This window comes from Parus major, chromosome 1 (assembly GCF_001522545.3).
Source record: "Parus major isolate Abel chromosome 1, Parus_major1.1, whole genome shotgun sequence".
NCBI classification, from domain to species: Eukaryota; Metazoa; Chordata; class Aves; order Passeriformes; family Paridae; genus Parus; species Parus major.
The window spans coordinates 48961285-48982583 of record NC_031768.1 but is presented as its reverse complement, the minus strand read 5'-3'; the positions used below and the strand labels follow the sequence as shown (position 1 = coordinate 48982583).

Genomic DNA, 21299 nt, shown 5'->3' with positions numbered 1-21299 from the left:
TTTTCTGCAAACACTCCTATCATGTACACAGGTCAGGTAAAAATTTCTTAACTGTTAAAAAGTGTATCTTTGTCAGCAGGAGACCCGTCATAATTTCCTTGCTACATCAGCTATGGCAGATTGCAATCCATTTGATTTTGATGCCAAAATCCTCTCTTCAAAGCAACAAAAACTTAAATAGTTTGAAGTCTTATGAGCACAACTGATCTCTGGCAAGGTTCTAGCATGAATATTGTACCACATTGACTCCCTTCTCCCTTTCATATTATCACATATTGCAGTTCACTACAGCATTAAGTAACAACTGCTTGTTTATTTTCTTTAAAAGCACACACAGACCTGGATGCTGCATCTTGGAAGGAGATTTATTCATAGGTGAAGCTACCTGCAGGAATATTCTCCGCCGCCAGGAGATGCGGCGAGGTGTGAGCGTGGCCCCCGCAGCATTTAGAGACTCACTGCTGCAGAAGGTTGATGTTCTTTTCTTTCCCTCCCCATCACTGAAGGAAAGAAAAAGCAGATGGGGTATTTAAAGTCAGTATTTCTTGTAGGGGAAAAAAACCCACCTTTATTAACCCTGTCTAATGTATAACCAAACCTGCAGGAGCATTTGTGGGGAAGCTTATGAAGGCAAAGCGTGCTGTGTGTGAGCTCCACCTTGATTACTGAAGTGCCCAATTGTTTTCTTGTAGCAGTGCTGTGAAGTTTGCACTCTATACCACCAGGAAGCATTCATACAGGGCTCAGCTGTAAGCTCAGAATAAAAGCTTAACTTTTTGAGAAGCTAAGAGAGAAACACGGTAATACTTAGCCTCTAACTTTGACAGCAAAGGGTTTTGTTTTGCCATACGTCATTCTTCTGGGAGCAACCTGATTTAACACCCCTAAAAGCAGAGATGGTGCTCCAGTGGAGCACAACACTCCATTTAATGCCATTTTAAATGTAATGCTGAGCTCACAAGTGAATATTTCATTGGAGACAATGTTCTGCCTTCTCATGTAGTCTCCTTCCTAAGCCTCAAGAAGTGGATACTTCACTTGGATAAATGGGAACACATGTCCTCATGTTTCATCAGCTGTAGGAACAGAGACCCTGCAAACGAGGGCAGATCTCCCCAGCTGCCATGTAGAAATATAATTACACATTAATTTTAATAGTATCTTATGCTGCTGGAAGAAACAAGGAGAGGATACAGGAAAGCTTTACTGGGAGGATACACCAAGTATACCTTTCTACTGACTAGTACCAGAGGAAAAGACATTTAGCTTTCATAGGTACTTGATCCACTTTCAGAAATATTTCAAAATTTTGCATTTGTGGCAGTAAATTAGGTGCACAGATATTCTATAGCAATGGGTACATTGATTATCTCCCACAAATCCTTCCATATAGCGTCAAGAGCACAAGGCACAATTATAAGCTTTTAAGAATAGAGCATCAAACGGGGGAGCTGTTTCTGCAGCTTTACCTTCATCACAGGGAAAACTGCTATATCAAAACAGTAGCTACACTTAAACATTCATCCTGTAACAAATTTCCATGCCATAGTGCAAGGATCCTAAAAAGTTAAATGAAAGGAAAGCCCAGCATGCTCACTGTGTTTTTAGTGGGAAGGCAGTTGCAGGTGATTGCAGTTTGCCAGCTGCAGTCCATCTCCCCACATCTGGCTTGTACAGGAGAACTATCTGCAAGGGAGGACTATGAAGTTTCAGCTACACCAATCTACCAACTACACTATCTAAATCAGCACTTCATAATTAAAACTCTGTGCTGAATGAATGTGGTGAATTCACCAAGCGAGGACTGGCCTTTTTGTCGCTATGCTAATGATCTACAACAGCTCTCTGATATTTGTATGCCTGAGTGACCAACTGGACTCACTGTCATACCAAGGTATCAGACCCTCCCTCTGTACCCTGGCAGAGAAATAACCATGACTTCAAATTCACCTACCCAGCACAAGGCACCCACCTCTGCTGTCCTCTAAGAGCAGCACTACCTGCAAGGAGCCCTGAATGATACATAGCTTGAATTGTTCTCCACTCCTGATTTAGCTTCCATAGTGCCAATCACACTATTGGTAGGTGGTCTCAGCAGATCCCCGAGTTGCATTAAGCTAAACAGCAACTGTGACAATCTTCTTGGTCTAACTCTGTCTTTGATGATGGGTAACTGCTGATCGTGGTAGCCAAACACTAATTCTGAACCTAAAAGTGCTGTTTTTCAAAGGTATTTCAGTCCAACAGCTCTTGGAAATGGGATACTGAGTTTGAAGATATATAACTCTAACTTACATTTCTATGAGTAACTGTAACAGAACTATTTCTTACTATTTCAAGTCTTATATATCATCACATGTTAGAACACAAGAAGTGAGTCATTCCAGGGCTTACTAAACAGACACTAACAAAGGAATGAAAAGTTCTTTTCTACTGCTATGTACAAAAATCTATGTTCAGCTACTGTGCCTCTAGACAGTCCTAGGAGTAGGGTTCAATTTACAGCAGCAAAACTCACAGAAAAGTCAGAATAAGAAGGTAGCTGGTATTGGGTATGAAACTAACCTGTTTACACCACTTGAGTCACAGAGTTTACACTGGGATGAACTAATCACATACGCTGCCTCATGAAGTGTGCAAATCATAGTTCTGAAGACCTGTATTTCTATTTTTAAATCCTCCCTTTGCAAAAGGCCCATGTCATTTCAAGTAAATAATGTTAATCACCTTCTCTTTCAAAGAGCTGTCCAGTAAGTGATTAGAGAAAAACGCTTGCAAGGCTCAGGAACACACCTCACCATATTAACCCATGAAAACAACAAGATTTAGGGAAGGGAGAGTAGAAATTGAGCAAAGAGAGTTTCCTCATTTCAAGACAGACAAGTCCTAACTTAGTATCAGATCTGAAGGTATGAAACAATACCCTACAGAGCAAAAGCAGGAAGAAATCAGAGTAAAATCGTAGCGTCTCCTACCCTAACAAAAAGAATCAGGAGGTTAGTGCAAAAAACAGCTTCTCTAAAAAGTGTGGGGGTAAAGAAAAATAACTAGCAATCAGCTCCCACGAAATCAAGAGGTTTATTGTGGGTGGGGAGACTTAGCCAAGCATCTCCAAAACAAGAAAAACAACTTCTTAAACAGAGTTCAGTCATTGCTACTGAAAAACAGCAGAGTTTTCACTACCACCTAAGCAGATACCTTAGGTGGACATCTTCCCATGTACATGGGAAACATGCTGCAAAGTCACCTAGTGGAAGAATCACTAGAAAAAGATAACAATTTGTATTTAAGACATGTGCATCACAACTCAGTTTGGAGAATAATGGTGCTCTGTAGGGATACTTACTTACCCTATGCTTCTGACCCAATACAGAAACCAAATCACATTTATCAGCTTGTATACAATAAAAAATGAACAGCTGTAATTCAATATAATGCCTCAAAAATTTCAGTCTCTACTTTCACCCTTAAACTTTTCCAAGCAATAACCCAAGTACTCAAGAATACAGAATATTAATCATGTGAAGTTTTATCTCAGGTAACTGCAACTCAGTTTCACCCATTAACTATTCCATCAGATAATGCATAGCATGAAGATGAGACAGCTACCTCAGGGGAAGAAAATAAGGAAAGAAAGAAGAAAACACAAAAAATTGGTCAGATTACAAATATGCTTATTTCTTAGTTTTAATTATCTAAATCTCTTCCCAGAACTGTTCTTTAAAATGCTCACGAAGACTGGTATTTAAAAAATCACACCACTACCCCATTTCTTGTGAACTCTTTACATAATACTTACCTGAATTATTTTGCACTTGAGTCCATGAAAGCCATATGACTTGTGAATAAATACTGTTGCTCATGCCAAGACTTGTATTTTTCCCCATTCTGCTTTCATTTCAATTTCTCTTCTTGATTGCTCTAAGCAGCAATTGAATCAGTGCAACCTCCTTAGCAATTTGGAGGCTGAGATGGTAAAAAACCCCCGAAATCAAGTATAGAATTCAACTTCCCAGCACTTAAGCTGGCAGAAACTTATATGTAAGACTAATACATGAAACATTCCTCCCATCTGGGAAGAAGAAAAACCAGTTTCTATCAGTTTACACCTCTCTATTGGTTCTCACTCCTGTCATATAATTTTATTCTGAATAATTACTTTCTGCTATTTTGCTTAAAAAATATTCTCAAGTATATTACTTCCTTCATGAGATACGAAGCTGTTTTAAAAAAAGGAATCTGTTCAAATTCAGCTTTAATTATCCTTGCACAGCAACACAATGAACAGAGAAATTGTGGGCTAGTCAAACCTACACTGAAGGTTGTTGCATTTTTTAAAGTGCTGTTTCTGTGTTTATATTTAAAAGTCTTGTTTACCTTCATGTTGACCAGACATTTTTTTAATCCTTATCTGCAATTCTGTTCAATGCTGCACAACATGCTTGTCAAAAGTCAAGCTTATGTGGAGACCATTACCATCCTAGGCTTCTCTCCAGAGAAATATATTGACAATGCCATAAAAACATTCTGAAGGCACCTATAAATACTATGCTGATGCCAAAATTTACTATACCATCCATTCCTTAAAGAAAGGAACTATATGGGGAGCTGTAACTAAATGATCTTTATGGTCCCTTCCAACCCAAACCAATGAAACAATCATTCTGTGATTCAATAAAAAATTCTATAAAACAACTGAAAACAAACAAACAAAAAGCAACCACAAAAACCCAACAAAAAATCCCATGCCATTCTATAATATTCTCTTTGTATAAGCCCATCTGACCGCTACAATTCCAAAATCCTTCTAAAATTAATTCCAACTGAAAAACTGGCTCTGCTCTTGCACAATGAAATTTTCCACAACACCAAGAAAAGGTGCCTGCTGTATTTTTAATCTCAAAGCTCCATGATAAAGAAGTGAGAGTCTACAGAATTTTTCTCCAGTGCAATAGGAATTCCACACTTCATGAATGCGTAGTAACCAGGTTTATCCTGGAAAATGCACTGAAGTTTTAATCAGGGTTCCTAGCAGTCAGTTTATAGTCTCCAGATAGAAAAGCACTGATGCACTGTGCTTCCAACCTATCATACACTCACACGCATGAGAACGCTAAGAACACCTCACACTGATCCTATGGGGAGGAAAAGTGGTCCTCTCTGAGAAAAAGAACTAAAGGGAAAAAAAAAACAAACAAAACAACAAACCAAAGAAGAAACCCACAAGAAAAATGCACTAAATATTAGAACTTCTCTCATTTGTAAACCTGATGGCATAACATACACTTGCAAGCTTTGGCCACTGTCAGTGGGATAATATATTTCATTCTCCATTAGTCAGGTGAAGTAATTGTTACTTTAGTGACCCTTATCACATCAGCATTATTCACTCAGCACTTCTTTCTGACTGTATCTGTTGAATTCCCTTCACAAACCCAACTAGATGGTAACAGTGCACTCTTGCTATTGCAATTTCCTCACCACGACAGTTTCAGGCCCAGTAGCTCCCAGCAAGACCTATAGCTAACAAGATCCCATTTTCACAAGAGTCTCCACACAAATTAAAGATCAAATGATATCAGAATTGTATATACTGTAAAACCTAAGTAGAAACATGGTGGTCTTCTGTGAACTACTCCTTGAAGGTCTCCCCACCACAAGAGTTCAAAACTCCACTATAATGAAGCACAGTACCTTGATCTGCCTGCATAACCAATTCCAAAAATGGTATCTCTGAAATTTCAGTTCGTAATTATCTGGCATTAAAATGCAGTTTTCATAAAATATTCAATCCTTCGTTCCCCAAACCCAGAAATCTGGGTTTAATGATGTCCACAGCCTATACAAATTGAGCTGGGCATTGGTTCAATCCTGCTATCTAAAGGGAACACTGATGAAACAAAGCTGGACTGGAACCCAAACTAGAGGTAGTCTGTAAGAGATAGGTTTGGGGTATTTTTTGCCACTTTTCATACCTTTGCTTCTTCCCAAATCCTCTTCAACTGGAAGTTATTTCTTAATTCTCTCTAAACATCTCATAGTTAGTATCACACAGTTAACTTGGTGTTTCCCCTTCCTCATGCACAGGCATCCCACATTAGTACTGTACATTCTTCACATTGCTCTTTTCTTATTTTCACATGCCAGTGATCATGGCAACACATGCTTGTTTGCATTCAGCAGAGAAAGCATTAAATTGGCACAACACTCCTAAAATCCACTGCATTTCTGTGACAAACCAATGCACCAGATTTGCAACACTGCAACAGAAATAGGTGACAGCTACTTGATGTCAGCATAGAAGCCTCTAGTTTTAACAGGCTTTTTATGCAAAAGCCTGTTTTCCCATTTGCATCACAGCAGTCTGTTAGAAATGCAGGAGCACAAGGCAGAGTGGGAGATGCCATGTGCTGCATTCCACTGGGAATCCTGCGGTTAAGCTAGTGGCACTAGGGAACTAGGCAGGAGACAACGCTCTCACCTCTTGGAGAGGTCACTTTCTGAGTGCTGGAGCAACCTTCCTGAGCCCTGGTAAAAAGTTTTCAGGAAAGAAGGGGCAGAGAGAGAGGAGGGGAGACCAGGTGACGCAGATTCACTCTCACTGAGAGCGCGCCGAACCCCGACCACAGGACTGTGCAGGCAACAAGAGAACACAGCAGATGGGTCAGCAGGGATTGGGACACAACAACAAAACCACCAGATTAGAGACACTGGCCAAATAACTCATCTTGGCTTACGTTAACTGTGTTTCCCAGAAGATAAAATGTACCACGTGCACTCCTGGGCAGCTTCCCTGGGGATATTGATTTTTCTGTTACAGCTGATTTCTACTGAAAAACTTTTCAATGACATTGCAGAACAGGGAGACCACCTTATTTCTTTAGCTTTATTTATTCCCAAAGCAAATTAAAAAAAAAAAATAATCTCTTAAACATTCAGAAAATACCCTTAGAAACTTTCTTCCAATAATATGAATCACACTGTTTCTTCCCCTTCAATATTTTTTTGCTTTTGTAAACAACACATTAGGAAGTAGAGATTATTTAAATGCAGCCTTTCTGAATAATTTTTTGTGAAGTAATTAAATTAAGATAGGTAGTCCTACTTCACAGTTAAACATTAATGACAAATTGGAGGGGACATAAAAATTAATTCAGTTTCTTTTGCTTAACATTTATGACTAATCCTCAAAAGGAAAGAATGAAAAATCCCAGCCTACAACCAGGCTGCTACAAACTGTTTTGACTAAAAATCTGCTGATGCCACTTAATCAGCAACTTCTTACAAGTTATTACAAAGTAATGCAGTCAGCAAGTCCTTCACTTTGAACTGTCAGGGTTTCCTGTTTGCATACAACATGGTAGTGGGAAAAAAGTTTACCTCAATAAAAAACATATTATTTATCTCTCTAGAAACACAATGTAACAAAGGCTGGTTTCTTACCCTTCATTCCTTTCCATTCTCTTAAAACAGAATAAAATTTTTTGCCCTTCTCTACTAGCTGGTGCAGCATTCACGCTGATATTTTAATGCAGACATCAAACAGGTGACAAATTATTATTTAAAGCCATTTTTAGAAAAAGCCCACGAAAAGTAGAATTATAACCAAGCACTGAAACAGACAATAGGTTGGAAAATGCAATCCTCCTACAGAAAACAATTCAGCTCATCTGGACCTGAGTTTTGTAAAGGGTTTGGAGTTTGTATAATCACTTACTCCAGGTAGCCAGAATAGAGAAAAAAAAGAAGGCACAACCAAAGAAACCCACAATGAACTGTGGGGACCTCTTCTGCTGAGTGAAGGAACTCCTGAAGGAACAGTGCTCCATATGTTAATAGCTGGAGAGTCTCCAAAAAGGAAGCAGAAAGAAATTATAGAGGGAAGCTACAGAGGGAAGCTCTGGAGAAAGGCAAATAGGGAAATCACATGCCTCAGAGTTCAGTGGATGTGTTTAATCCTTATGTCCTTTGCAAGACTCCCCACCAGTTTTAATTCTGGACATACTCTCTGTGAGATTTGACTAACACAGCTACAGACACTTGAAGCTGTTAGTGCCTTTTTCATCCTGGCATGAAAGTTTCAGGCTGCCATCTCTGCCACTTAAAGCACTGAGGGCCTCTTTTCCAAAGGGTCTGACTAACAAGACTGCCAAAAAGGCTCAGCTCAGGGGTGACAAATAAATAAATAAGTAAATAAACAAACAGATTGGTTCTGGCATCTGTCCGAATCATCAGTTTGATGGATTGATGCCGTCCCTGAACCACAAATTCAGGGACTATTGAGTTACCACAAAATACTAAACTACCCAGAGGCAGAAAAGACAGGCTGAAAACAAATAAATAAAGGAACAAACAAACCCCAGAGAAGTGCAGAAACCAACCTGAACTAAGCTCCTTACGTACTGTGTCAGAAGCAGGGCTGTGGCAGCCTCCACCAGGAGGGAGGCAGGTGAGGCTGGAGCACCGGGACGGCAGGGGACCGCGGGCGGTGGCATGCCCTGACTCACCTTGCCGTCTCCACGCAGTTCTGCCGCAGCAGCGGGGACCGGGCGCTCTGGGAGCGCCCGTTCTGGAAGGTGATCCTCCGTCTGGCACTGGAGGGCGGGTGGCTGAAGGTGTGTGCGCGCCTCCTGAACTGAGGGGAGTCCGAGCCTTCCTCGGGAAACGTCTGCCAGGCCGAGGACACGGGGGACGCTGGAGGAGTAGCTGGCGGGGAATCGCCCGGAGAAGTGTCCTGAAAGGAAGTGCTGGCGGAGTAAGGCCTGAGGCTCTGTGCCCTACGAGAGCTCTCACTTAACCCACGGGCAGCCAGCACCGGGGCACCAAAGCCTCTCCCCCTTCTGGGTCATGGCCTATTGTATGCTAATTATCACCCAAACCAGACATCCTTTGATAGTTCACTCCAAACCAGAAGCGTCCTTCTTCCAAAAAGGGAAAGCGGAGGGAGGAATAAAACTGTATACACAACACAAACAACATATTAATTACTCCAGGCATCCTCTCGCAGGGATTGGCATTCCAGCTACCAGGATTCTATCTCTTTCAGGAAAACACAGGAATGGAAAAGACTAGGGAAACTGCGTTTAGCTAGTTTCCTCGACATATCGCGAGCATACTTCCTGTACCGTCACAGCGACATCCTGGAAGAGAGACTGTTATTACACAGCCACTTTATGAGTAACTGTAGCAGGAAAACCCTAACAGAATCTTTGCCTCCTGGGAAAAACCAGTAACCAACCCTCATGTGAGGTAAAACTTTAAAAACAGGAAATAAAAAGAAAGTGAACAGAGTTCTGCCCTTTTGCTACCATACAGCATGCCCAACAGCTGGGCTTAGGTCAAAAATTCTTACTTCCCTAAAGCAACTATTACTTACAGAAAGGATTCTTCACCTTCAGAGCACTTCCTTTTGTTGAGGCATGACCTTACTTAATTACTTCAGTAAAACAAGGCACGAGCCAGAAATTCTTTGCTTTTTGTAAAAGCGAGTGAAGTGTAGGAGAAAACCACTGGCAATCAGATTAAAGCTGGAGCTTCAAGTCAACATAAATCCCAGCTTTCTTACACCCTCTGCCTCCCAGTGGAAACATCTTTGAGTTTTGTAAGTTGATGTGCTTTGTTCTACTTCCTCCAAATTAAAGCAGAGAGTGCCGTTTTTGCGCTCCATTGACAGCCGTGTATGCAAACACCAGTTTAAGCTAAGCTCCTTACGTACTCTGTCAGAAGCCAGGCTGCTGCAGCGCTCAAAGCTGTCCACACTTCCCAGGCGGCCTCGCATTCTGTTGGCTCCCTGCGAGAAAAAAGGCAAGAAATTTAACCTGGTCTTTTTCCTCTTTTTCTGAAGGTTAGGCAAAGATGGCAACACGTGCACAGGTGAACACAGGCATGTGATATGTCTGACATGAGACTGCAGATCATGGCTCAAGCACTGGACTTTACAAAAAGTGACTTCTTTAGCTGGCCAAACTGCATCTTCTCCCACATTGCTCCCAGGAGTTTTAAACCCGCAGCTCTATTGTTTGAGGCAAGCGAGTATCTCCTGACTCTTCTGAGGCAACATAGCCAAGTCAGCCTAAACAAGCTGAAAAAACTCCAGACTTCAGTACTGTGCATGTGCTGTTCCTGATGAATGCATATAACACACTTCAGTCCCATGAAATAAGAGTTTATCAGTATCTAAACATTTCAGACAAATTACGTCCACCTGGGCAAAAGGAGTCAAAGCACCAAAACTGGGGAGAAATGCTCTCTTGGCAGCAAATGCAGACAAATAGCACCAAACAAGACAAGACTTTTCATTTATAATGCAGATAAACCTGATGCTAGAAATTTATGCTAAAGGATCTTTGCTGAATTTGTAACAGTCCTTTAGTTTCACAGGAAAAGGCAATAGATCCACAACACTTTTGACTACGTTTCACACCTAATGTTAACTCCCTGGTGATGTTTGCTGTCGGACACTTCTGACTGCTGAAGCAAGCTGCTTCCAGTACTTTATCAGGACAAAAATAGCCTAGGTTTTAGGAAAACTATAGATAGAGCTCCTCTTGGTATGCTTGCAACTCCAGGGGAAGTTTTGTCAGTATCATCAGAATTTATTTAGCCTACTTTTTCCTGGTAAGAATTATTTTCAGGACTTAGAGTGTCCTTTAAGTGTATTATCCCACTTAAGCACATTACCAATAAATACTCTGCCTGAAGCATCTCTTCACTGAATCTCCCAAAAAGCTAAGAGCAAAGTTTAAGTTGGAAGTTTCTCACTACCTTTGAAAATGCATACTTTTGGCACTGTAAGAAGGACTTTTTGCTTAAGAAAGAACAACAACAGAAGAGGTTAGCACAGCATGGATTGGATGAAATCCGTTCAAGAGGTCAAAGAAAGGTGATATTTATTTCTCTGAGGTACCTCATTAGGAAGCCTGTTTTTGGTTCAAACCTCATAAAAATAAGATCAGTCCAGCAAAACAAACAAGTGAAGAACTGACATTCTTCTGGGACTGTGTGAAGCCAGGTCACAGAAACCAACATGTTTCCTAAGGCAAGTAGTGAGTGGTTTAAAATGCCACTTGGTGCTATTTACCTAGCTAAGAAACCATCCACTTGAAGTGTTCTTAGATGCTGGTTCTTTCTTTCTAACTTTCCTAAGATTGAGGCTAAGACTCCCTCCAACTTATACTGACTTCTAACTTTCATTTTAAAACTTTCTATAAAAAAGATATCTATAAAAAACTATCTATCAAAAGATGCTGAATGCCACTTTAAAAAAACAAAAGAAAACTAATTTAAGCTCTTTCTTGGTCTCTCTTACTAAGTGTACTTTTAAATAAAGATGACAACTTATGACTAATTATCTCTATTGCAATACCATCTGCACCTGGCAGAGGGGAAAACCCACCATACCAATAGGTACTTAGTGGTTAAGTACCTTTAAGAATTGACCATGATCTGTTAGGCTTGTAGTAGTAGTCTGATGAAGAGCAAGAACTACTGAAAAAGTCATTGTGCATCACATGTATGCACAGCATGCCTTCACAGAGACACTTGTATGTACCTGCTTTTAAACAGATAATTAGTGGTTGAGCTGCACTCAGTAGTAATTTTTCTTGGTCTTGCATTGAGCAACCTTTAGGTGGATCTGCAAGGATGAACCCCTATGTGTATCATGACTCACTGCAACATGCTGCTGTTCCTGATCTCTTGTACTGTCAGGGTAAAGATGAGACGACCTTTCTCACAATCACAAACCCGCTTCATAAACAGCCAACTTGAAATGGCCTGATTCAGATTCAGGTGTCCCCTTCTCTTGAACTCAATCATGGGCTGTAGTAGAGCCTTATATATAATATGCAGAATGTCTCAGTGGCCCTGGTGAGAAGAAACATACTATACCAAAAAACCCCTAACATCTATTTATAAGAAATTTCCCTTCAGAGATTTTTCAACTTAAGCAGTGTATTTCATCCAAATGATTTCTCCATGACATGACTGGAGTGCCCAGATGGCTGTAAAAGCTTTACTTCAGCAATGACTTCTTTCACAGCAACCGCAGGGCCAGTGACCCACCACTAGAGCTAGATCACTTGCCAATCACATGTCCCTTAGTTGTGGAAAAGAAACCAGACACATCAAAGGCACAACTGTACCTATCACCATTTGATGATATTCCAAACACTGAAATTACCCAGATCTTCTCACTGCCATCACTCTTTAGCTCTCTTTTACATACAGTCACTCCCTCTTTCTCTCTCTCCACATTCAGACCAAGTCCCTAGTTTGTAAAATCTGCTACACAAGAGAGGCCAAATTTGACCAGGAGAGTTTAATACTAGTTCCAATGCTAGATCAAATTGACACATACCTGTAAGTTCTAAGGATTCTCTCTGGCTAAGAGTATTTTGTTCGCTTTATACAGGGAACATCCAGGGCATCCTACATTTGTAGGTTACTTTATGACATGATCATGTAAGCTGCAGGACAAGTACAACTTAGGGCTCTTGAAGTTACTAGCAGAAGGAACATTAATTAATGTCACTGGTCCAAATTATCCTGTACTCAGCTCATCACATTTCCTCTGTAATGACACACTGGATCCCAGGCACACAGCCTTCTTCAGATATTTCTCTATATGCCTCTTCTCTGACTCACCCTTCTGAGCAGAGGACACTAAGCAAACCTTGCCATTCTGACTTTTTTACCGAAAGACTACATAATGTAAGAGAGTTTCAATGATCATTCTCAATTTCATATCATATCTGGCTAGGAACATTAAAATGAAGATCAACTCACTTTTTAAAACTATTGCTTTTTTTTTTCCCTGCAAAAGGAATTCTGTTACTAGTTTCTAAAGATTCTTAGAGCCTAATATGAGCAATTGCAGCTATGAGCTGGAAGGTATTACTTCTCAGAATAGAGAGATTTCCCATATATGCTGGCACATTTATTCACACTTTGCAAAACCAATAACATGTCTCCTTATGGGATCATGCAACCATCCTGATTGAATTTTATTCTGAAGCAACACATCCAACTAGCTCATACTCACCCAGCTAGCTCACTTGCCACCTACAATAAATGTTCATTATTCAGAAATTTGTCTTTTTTCCCCCTCAATACGTGTGGCCTTGCAGGAAACTTTCTCATACAATTAAGTCACAATCAACCCAGCTGTAACTCTCAGATTTCACAACAGAGATATTGCTTCATTAAGCATTTATCAGACTGAGGACAAAAAAAAGGAAAAAAACTGATAGGTCTTTACTGTCAAGGATATCTGGGACAGCTGATGAAAATGAGTTGTTAAACTTACCCTTGAGAAAATATTTTCCAGAGAGCTAGTCAAGGATTTCTTCGCCTTGTTTTTCAGAATGTCAAGTTTAAACCGGCCACCACTGGTGGTGCCTTCTGGAATCGCACTGTTAGAAATGACCTGTTGAAATGAGCAAGGACATTATTCAGCTTTGGCAATTCTTTTTTTAATTGTGAAGACTATTTCCAAAGACTAGAGCTCACCAGGTTACATAACAAAATACCCTTGGCCTTATTAAAAAATATACCACAAACACCCTACCCTCCTTCCAAAAAAAAACCCCAAACAAAAACCAGAAACAGTCTCACAAACAAACCCACAGTTAAAGGCACATTCCATCCCAAAGACTGTATTGTAAAATATGCCAATTTAACAATACTGTTGCCCACTTCCTTTGCAAGATAAGTTCATAGTTTAAACTAAAACCAATGCCTTCTTCATTCCTATTCTTCCTAGGTATTATTGCTTGGGCGTGGAGATCAAAGAGGAAAGAAAAAGAAGAGTTATCCTCACACTATAAGGAAATAAAGACATAAAATTAATTGGTTGTCTTTCTTCCTGTCATGTCCCCTCAACTTATAAAACCCAGGCAAGCTGCTATAAATGAAATAAGATTTCTTTTCCTGTACAGTGCTTTCTTAATTATATTACCCAGCTTCAGGTACTCCTAAAGAAATCTAGCAGTGGTCCTACAAGAAATTCAAACAGCATTTTAATAGGCTGGGAAGAGGGAGAGGAATCATACAAAACAAAGCTTTACCGATGGTGCTTCACCAATGTGGATGTGCGTTTTCTGCTTAGTCTCGCAGAGCTGACGGAGGTGTAAGATCACAAGTTCATTTTCTTCCTGGTCATTGTCAGGCTTCATTTTCTGTCAGTAACAGCAAAGAAAGCAGTTTGTCTTCAAGTCATGATTTGCTTATTTTTTCCTTCCTACATAGGTATTCCTTGAAATTAATATACTGATATACCAAACGCCAGAATGCACTGTTATTATGTCAAATTGCAATTCTGTCTGTCTGCCTTCACACTCCTGAGCAAGATAGAATAAAAACTGAAAAATGTTGCAGGCTGTAGAGAAAAGAGCGCCTTACACCCATATGTTTTGTTTTCTATGGTTGTCTGTTACTCTACAGCCTTCTAAGTGGCATAAGGAAACCAAACCACCCTACTCTTCAGGAATCCAGAGAGGAGCACAGCTTTTGGAAGCCTAAATCATACTTCATCCACTGGAGTACATTGGCTTACACAAGAATATTGTGCCAAAACCCTTCCATGTGTATCACACTTGAGTTATTTCAGTATGATTTTTGGTGGAAAACTTGTAAATTGTAGATCAACTATACAACAAACGAAGCAAATCAAAAGCAAAAATATCTAGTCCATTTTATCAGGGTCTTTTTCAAATTAGGAAGAACAGCTTCTAAGGTATTACCTGAACACGTTCAAAAATATCTGCCTGCTCATTGTCAGTTAGCGATGACAGATGTCTCTGAATTACAAGCTTGGCTCTTGGAGGATAGAGTCCTAGGAAAAGAATGGACCATTAAAGATTCTCAAATGATCTCTCAAAACACTTTTGGGCAAAATGACAGTAGAAGATACAAACCTGCATTTGAGTTTATACAAGTTAAATGTATGACAGTTGTATATCCAATGTACACATGATACAAAATAATTGAGGTTTTGCTAAAACCTTTCTTTAGCAGCAAAAATATAACCAGCAGCAGCTAAGGGGCTGGCTCCTGTGTAAAAGGTTGTGCTCCCTACCCCACCAGTGGCCTCTGCTCTAATGCCAAGAGATCACTGACAGCTGGAAACCTGCCAGCTCTGTGGGAGAGGAGGAGGAACAGAACAGATTGGGGTTATAACAAGAGATAATCAATACATAGGATACTTGGAAGTTTTCAGATGCTTTTAACTGAAAAATTTAGATGCCTTTATTCCCAGGGAAAGGACAGGGTAGAGGTCATTTTGAGAACTGAAAACACTTTTAAGAGCAAGAACAGCATAAAAACTGTAGGAATAAATGAAAGAATTTCTGAAAATGTGAGTGAAAACATACCCTTTGAACTAGATGAAGTTTTTTTTTTCTTTCTAAGGTAGGTATCATTCATAGAAAATTGTCATCAGAACAAATTTTTTTTTTTTTTAAATCATGCAGCTTTAGGTTTGATTTTGCTAAACTCCTAGATTCAAAGCAGATGGATTAAAAAAAAAGGGACTCCAAAGTAAGTTTTCCAGTCACTAAGTAGAAAGTTTATGAACCTACTACTGCAGTACTCTAGTTGTTGCCCCAAGAGAGATCTGATTTTGATACTGGGTACTTTTCAAGTTATTTACACTGCCTTATTCAGCAGCCTCTATCATTTATAATTTACAGAAAACTCTCCCAGCTTAGCTTTGCCACTTTGAATACCTGCTGTTAAACCCAGAAACTATAAGTCACAGCCTAGCAAAATTTCACCTCATTAAGATTTTACACTTGGCTTTTCATCCACCAGAGGGAAGCAAGTGGCAACAGTGACTTTCAATGAATGGGAGAACGGTAAATATCGAGCACCACCACAACCACACCAGAAAATACAAGACTATTTGCTTTTTGTAACATACTTGCTTTGGTTTTTTTTTGCACACAATACCTTGCAAGGACACATAGCAGAGTGACTACAAAAACAGGGTCCCAATTTTTTTTTTTTAAATTCTATCTTGTAAGACTTTTTGCATGTGTTCTGGCAAACTTCACTTCCAGAGACACTACAAAACTTTGTTTATTTATATCTGAAGCCAGGTAGTTGCTTTAATTTTCTTTACTGGATATTAATCTCCTAACTTAATAATTTATTTTCCCATAATATAACTAGATTTTGAAGTGTGTGAAGGGATAAACACAAAGGAAAAAATAATCCCACACAGGAAAGAAGGAACACACAGGAAAGAAAGATCCTTTTTGATCATGATTGTCTTTTTATGAGTCATTTTGAAAGCATGCAACTTGAGGGGAAAAAAAACCCCAAACAAATGGAAGGTCAACTGGTGGGTTTTGCTGCTCTGCTTAAGAAAGTTATGATGATGCAGGAGTGTGTATTTATAACAGAAGCTACACTGTATTCTGTTGCAGTATCATTACTGCTAACATGCCACCTAAATACAGAGAATACAAAGTGACAGTAGGAATTGCATACTGGGATACTTTTCCCTCTGCTCTTACACTGTCTAAGTTATTCCTCTAGAAAAATCAGCAAACAACAATTAGAAGATAAACTCAGCTGTTACCTTCAATTCTTTCACAAAGTTTGTGCAACGAATGCATAGGGCAGGCCTCACACAGTTTAATCTGTGTCTTGGCATTTTGCAGGGCTGCAGCAGTGCTGAAGGCTTGCTTCATGGTCAGCATTACCTCATCAACCTATATGGGAAGGAGGGAAAAGAGTATATAAAAAAAAATACAAGCCATATATACAAAAATTAATTTATAAATCACATCTCAGACAGGTGTTTTACAATTAAAAAAAAAAGACAAAACCATACAAATCCATTTGCTGCTGTCTAAAGAGATCAAAGTTGAATCCACAGCTTTCTGCCTTTTCTGTAGATGATCACCATCTTTAGGTTCTGCCAGACAGTGTAATCTTGATGTCTAACTGCAGCTACTCAAGCTTACTGGGAAAGCACCCACTATTTTAAGAAGCTGCAAGTGAGAATTTTTGGCTTGAATATACACTGGCTAAATAAAAAGCATTAATTTCTTTAGCTTCAAGTCTCTCCTGTAAACTGCACATGTTCCCTCTTAACCTGTCCCCCCAGCACTAAACCATTTTAGCACCAACCCCCACAGACCCATCCCTGCTGCCAGACAGGTGCTTCCCACAGCAGTTCACTTTTCTCCTGGACACCAGACTGCCAGCCAGCTTCCTTACAATCACTACATATCCTTAAATACTGCTGGCCTGCCCTGCAGTCTGCCCTATCTTTCCCTCTGCTACTGCCACAAACACAGCAGTGCTATGTTCCCACACACCAGCACTAGAAAAGCTCAGCTTGTATCTAAGAAAGGTTGAGTTCACAGCATTTCTCCACAATCCTTCAAATATGCTCCCAGACCTGCATACAAAGCACTTGGTGTTCCCCTCTCTGTATTTCAGGGGAATACAATGCTTATTAAAAGCTGTTTGCTCAGTCTCAGCACCAGCAAGGAAAGAGGGAGACAGCAGCTTGAAAAAAATTTTAGGAATGAAATCAGTGTTCTTCTTCAGAATCAGGTCCTCACTCTGCTTGTTACTTTGTTTCTTAAGCAGAAAGAAGAAAGCTGAAATATTTGAGACCACATCATGCAGTTTAACATTAAAAACATATAGACTTTTTTGAGGGTCTGTCACCTGGGGGGAAAAAGAAAGTAGAAAAGGAACCTGAAAGTAGAAATTTAAACTAGTTTGTATCCCAGTATGTCTAGGTTTGTTTTGTTTGCTTTAAACCTCACAGTTTTAAGCATTACCAGTAATTTCTGGGTACTTTCTCTTTATAGCAATAAAGCAGAACATTGAACAGTGACTGTTCATCTTGCAACATGGACTGGTAAGCTTTTTAAGTTGGCTACAATCCCTCTCCAATGCAAGATCCTCAGAACAGTGCTAAGAGTACGGATTACGACTTCCATAAATGATAAGAACTATAGCACAAACTGTAACTAGGCTTAGAGTAAATACACACGAGCCTCCCAACACAGCCTGCCTGGCAGTGGAGAATCTGCCCTGCCACAGTCAAACTGCCACCAGGATCTGAGTGACTGCATCTGCAAGTAGCTCAGGAGCATTTGTTTCATACTGCACTGTGGGCATACCCACACATATCAGTACTAGAACAAGCAAAGAGGTTCATAAAAACATGGGGGTTTTAGACATCACTGAAGCCTCTGAATTATGCATGGTCAAATTTATCAATAGGTCAGATGTAGCATTTTCTGTTAGTACAAAGATAAGGTTGATTTCATGGCAAGCTCCTGTTCTGACAAAAATGCAGCCTCAGCTGCCATTGTACATCTAGAGCTGTTAGCTGTTTGAAGTTTTATTGATGCAAAACTATTCACTTTCAAGCTAGTCAATGGATTAATAAATTACATTTTCAGCTAGCTAGAAAAGCGATTTTTAAGTTAATCTGAGAATGAGTTAGAAACTGTTACCAGCACCATCAGAAACAAACACGTTTCAGACCAGGAAACAATTTCTTTTAAAGTGTCACAGTTTTAAAATAAAAATGGAGTAGTCAAACTTATTTCCTGTATTCAGCTCGCACTATTAAGCTACCTGTTATCAGTAAAATCAGTGGCATCTGGAACTTTAGTTAATTGATACATACTTTATACACTGTCCAATATACTTTTTTATAGTTATACTCATTCACGAATACTACTGTTTTCTTCTTCTGTGATCAGATGCTGGTATTTTCTTCTCCTGAGAAACAAAACAGACTACAGGGAAAAAGCTAAAGCCAGATGTAGGCTTAAGACACGTGCAGGATCAGTCAGGAGTTTAAACCTTACCCTGAAGGGTATGTTTGGGTTTTATCATCAGCTTTGTTACTGATTCAATACATGTCTTTACATGTTTGATGGGGAACCAAGTCTCTCAACAGTTAGAATTGGAAATTCTAGAATTAGAAAAGTTACAATCAAATGTTGAGCCCAAATATGCTCACAGTCCATGTGCACGAACACACCCATCTGGAATCATCTATTTGTAACTGATATATATACATCAGCAGAGTGGCAGGATGTGGCTGTGCATGAGCAGAATGGACACATTTCCTACTGCAAATTTGCATATGCACAGCTGATGTCTTGCACCTGAGCAGATGTGACCACTGAGGCCCAGCTGACACAGCAGAGTAACAGAGACACCTGTTGTTGAGGAAATGCCTTGGAAATGCTCTGATTAAATGGTTAGGATCATTAATAAATACTCACCAGAGACTCACTTGCACACTGGAACACATAGCAAACATACTGGCTTAACCCAGGTTCCACAGATTCCCGGCAAATAAAACCAAAGTGATCAACATGTTTTATACCCTAAAATAATTTAAAAACAGCATTAGTGGACTATTTTATAAAGACTTCGTTTCAAAATATTTGAATAACTATAAATGCATACCCCAATGATCCAATGATCTATTTTATAAGCAGTATAATTATTTTTTAAATTGCTTTTTGGATCTAAGTTATATCAAGATCTTTATACAATCAAAACCAAAGTTATGCAGCAATAAATCTGGACCAGAATTTATTCCATTAACAACACTGGATTTTCAGGGAAGCAAACTAAAGACTGCTGGCCTGTATTTGGAATTGCCTCCAAAGTGAAAATTTGATGTTATAAGCCTATGCTAAAACACAGGATTGGGCAAATATTAGGTTAGCAGCAGACCCTTGCTTTCCTGTAATACAGGTTAGGACTATACAGAAAAAAAAAAATAGAAAAAAAATAAAAGAGGGAATGAGTGGCAACATACAGAATTCCAACTAAATTCTGAAATAAATTCTTTGAGGCTGAGTTATATACCAGAAGTTTCAAGAGTTACTACACATTACTACTGACACTTTTTTTTTCAAGGTCTTAGTATAACAGCTTGACAGGGAACGCTGTGTTGCTAAAAACAGCACTGAGAAGATCAAAGACAGCTGCTTCCTAAGAAGCACTATATTCCCAGTCTCAGTTCATGGAACATGACTCACTATTGTTAAAGCTTTTGCCAATGTTTTTATCATCTGAGTATGGTAATTGTAGATTTTCTCCAAATGAAAGCCTAATCCCCCAAGTTCAAATACAACAAAAATCAGAACACGGCTGCTTGGATCCATCTCCAAAGAAAACACCTATATCATAAAAGAGAGGAGGAGGCAAAGCAACTTGCCTGTCACTACAGAAAACACTCTAGACAAAATTGGAAATGCAGTACGTGACAGGCTGAACATATTGTCACTACACACTGTTGTTTCTAAAAACAAAATTCCAAAACTCCTATTTGTGCCACTTAAAACTTGAGAGGTGCAGAGAGTTGCTGAGATGACACAAATGGCATTAGTTGAATGCCATTCTACTAATCTTCATTTAATTTTCTCATGACACATGAAGTCTTCAAAAGCATAAAATTAAAAAGGTCAGACGTATACACATGTTGATCTACAGAACAGTGAAGTGCTGAACTCTGTTTTGCAAGAAAACATATTTATTAAAGGTGGTTTGGTGAGATGCCAGTTCCCTCCTTACTGACAAGTGCCTGAACAAGTCCGCTGCTGTCTTGACTTCTCAGTCTCCACAGGAGAACATTTGAGGGGGGAGAAAGATGTGACACTTGCCCTACTGAAGCACAAATAGGACAGTCTGTTCCTAAATCAACAGTACTTCCTTCACATTTCTTTAAGATGGTGGCTTTAAGGGGTCATGACAAAAGAGCCAAGTTTTTTGTTGTTCTGGGTTCCCTCAAGGGGAAGGCTGCAAAAAAATTGAACAAGAAAACTTCTACAGCTATTTGATATCTGAGTTTAGACTGCACACACAGAGGTTTATCATCAATTATGTCTGCTGCTTGACAATTGTAAGGAGTGTGGATAATTACTTGAATGTAGCAGCTCAACCATGCTTAAGCTGTAGGATAAAAAATACCTTTATTCGACCAGACTAAGAGAATCCAGAATGCAAACTGGCAATAACATCTCCTTTTCATTGTTTGTAAAGCCTGGAAGGACAAATATTCCTAAGCCACAGTCCCACAATACATCATAAATCACTGCCCTATAAATCTGTAACAGCTAGCCCTGGGGCTAGCACCATGTTCTTAAAGGAAGTACTGATGAGGTTTATGCAACAAACTCTTAGTCTTGAACAAATTAATATTTTATTTCTATTGAACACAGAACCTCCTTGACTTCTTTAAAGTAACTGTTTCACATTAAAAAAAAGCCAAAAAAACAAAACCAAACAAAAAAACCAAACCA

At 39.4% G+C, this 21299-nt stretch overlaps 1 protein-coding gene across 5 annotated transcripts in view; it reads right to left on the bottom strand.

The window, feature by feature from the left end:
- Nucleotides 1-21299, bottom strand: part of TBC1D4 (TBC1 domain family member 4) — a 95618-nt gene that overhangs the window by 17743 nt on the left and 56576 nt on the right. For 3 of the 5 annotated variants that reach the window (XM_015622146.3, XM_015622122.1, XM_015622156.3), the window contains exons 4-12: nucleotides 19269-19373; nucleotides 16583-16715; nucleotides 14742-14833; nucleotides 14067-14177; nucleotides 13307-13426; nucleotides 9716-9790; nucleotides 8508-8734; nucleotides 6482-6631; nucleotides 340-500 (exon numbers count right to left, since the gene is read on the bottom strand). In XM_015622146.3, the coding sequence (XP_015477632.1) occupies nucleotides 340-500; nucleotides 6482-6631; nucleotides 8508-8734; nucleotides 9716-9790; nucleotides 13307-13426; nucleotides 14067-14177; nucleotides 14742-14833; nucleotides 16583-16715; nucleotides 19269-19373 (1174 nt within the window). The remainder of the gene's footprint in view (nucleotides 1-339; nucleotides 501-6481; nucleotides 6632-8507; nucleotides 8735-9715; nucleotides 9791-13306; nucleotides 13427-14066; nucleotides 14178-14741; nucleotides 14834-16582; nucleotides 16716-19268; nucleotides 19374-21299) is intronic. The other 2 variants (XM_015622131.3, XM_015622140.3) reach the window with 1 other exon arrangement.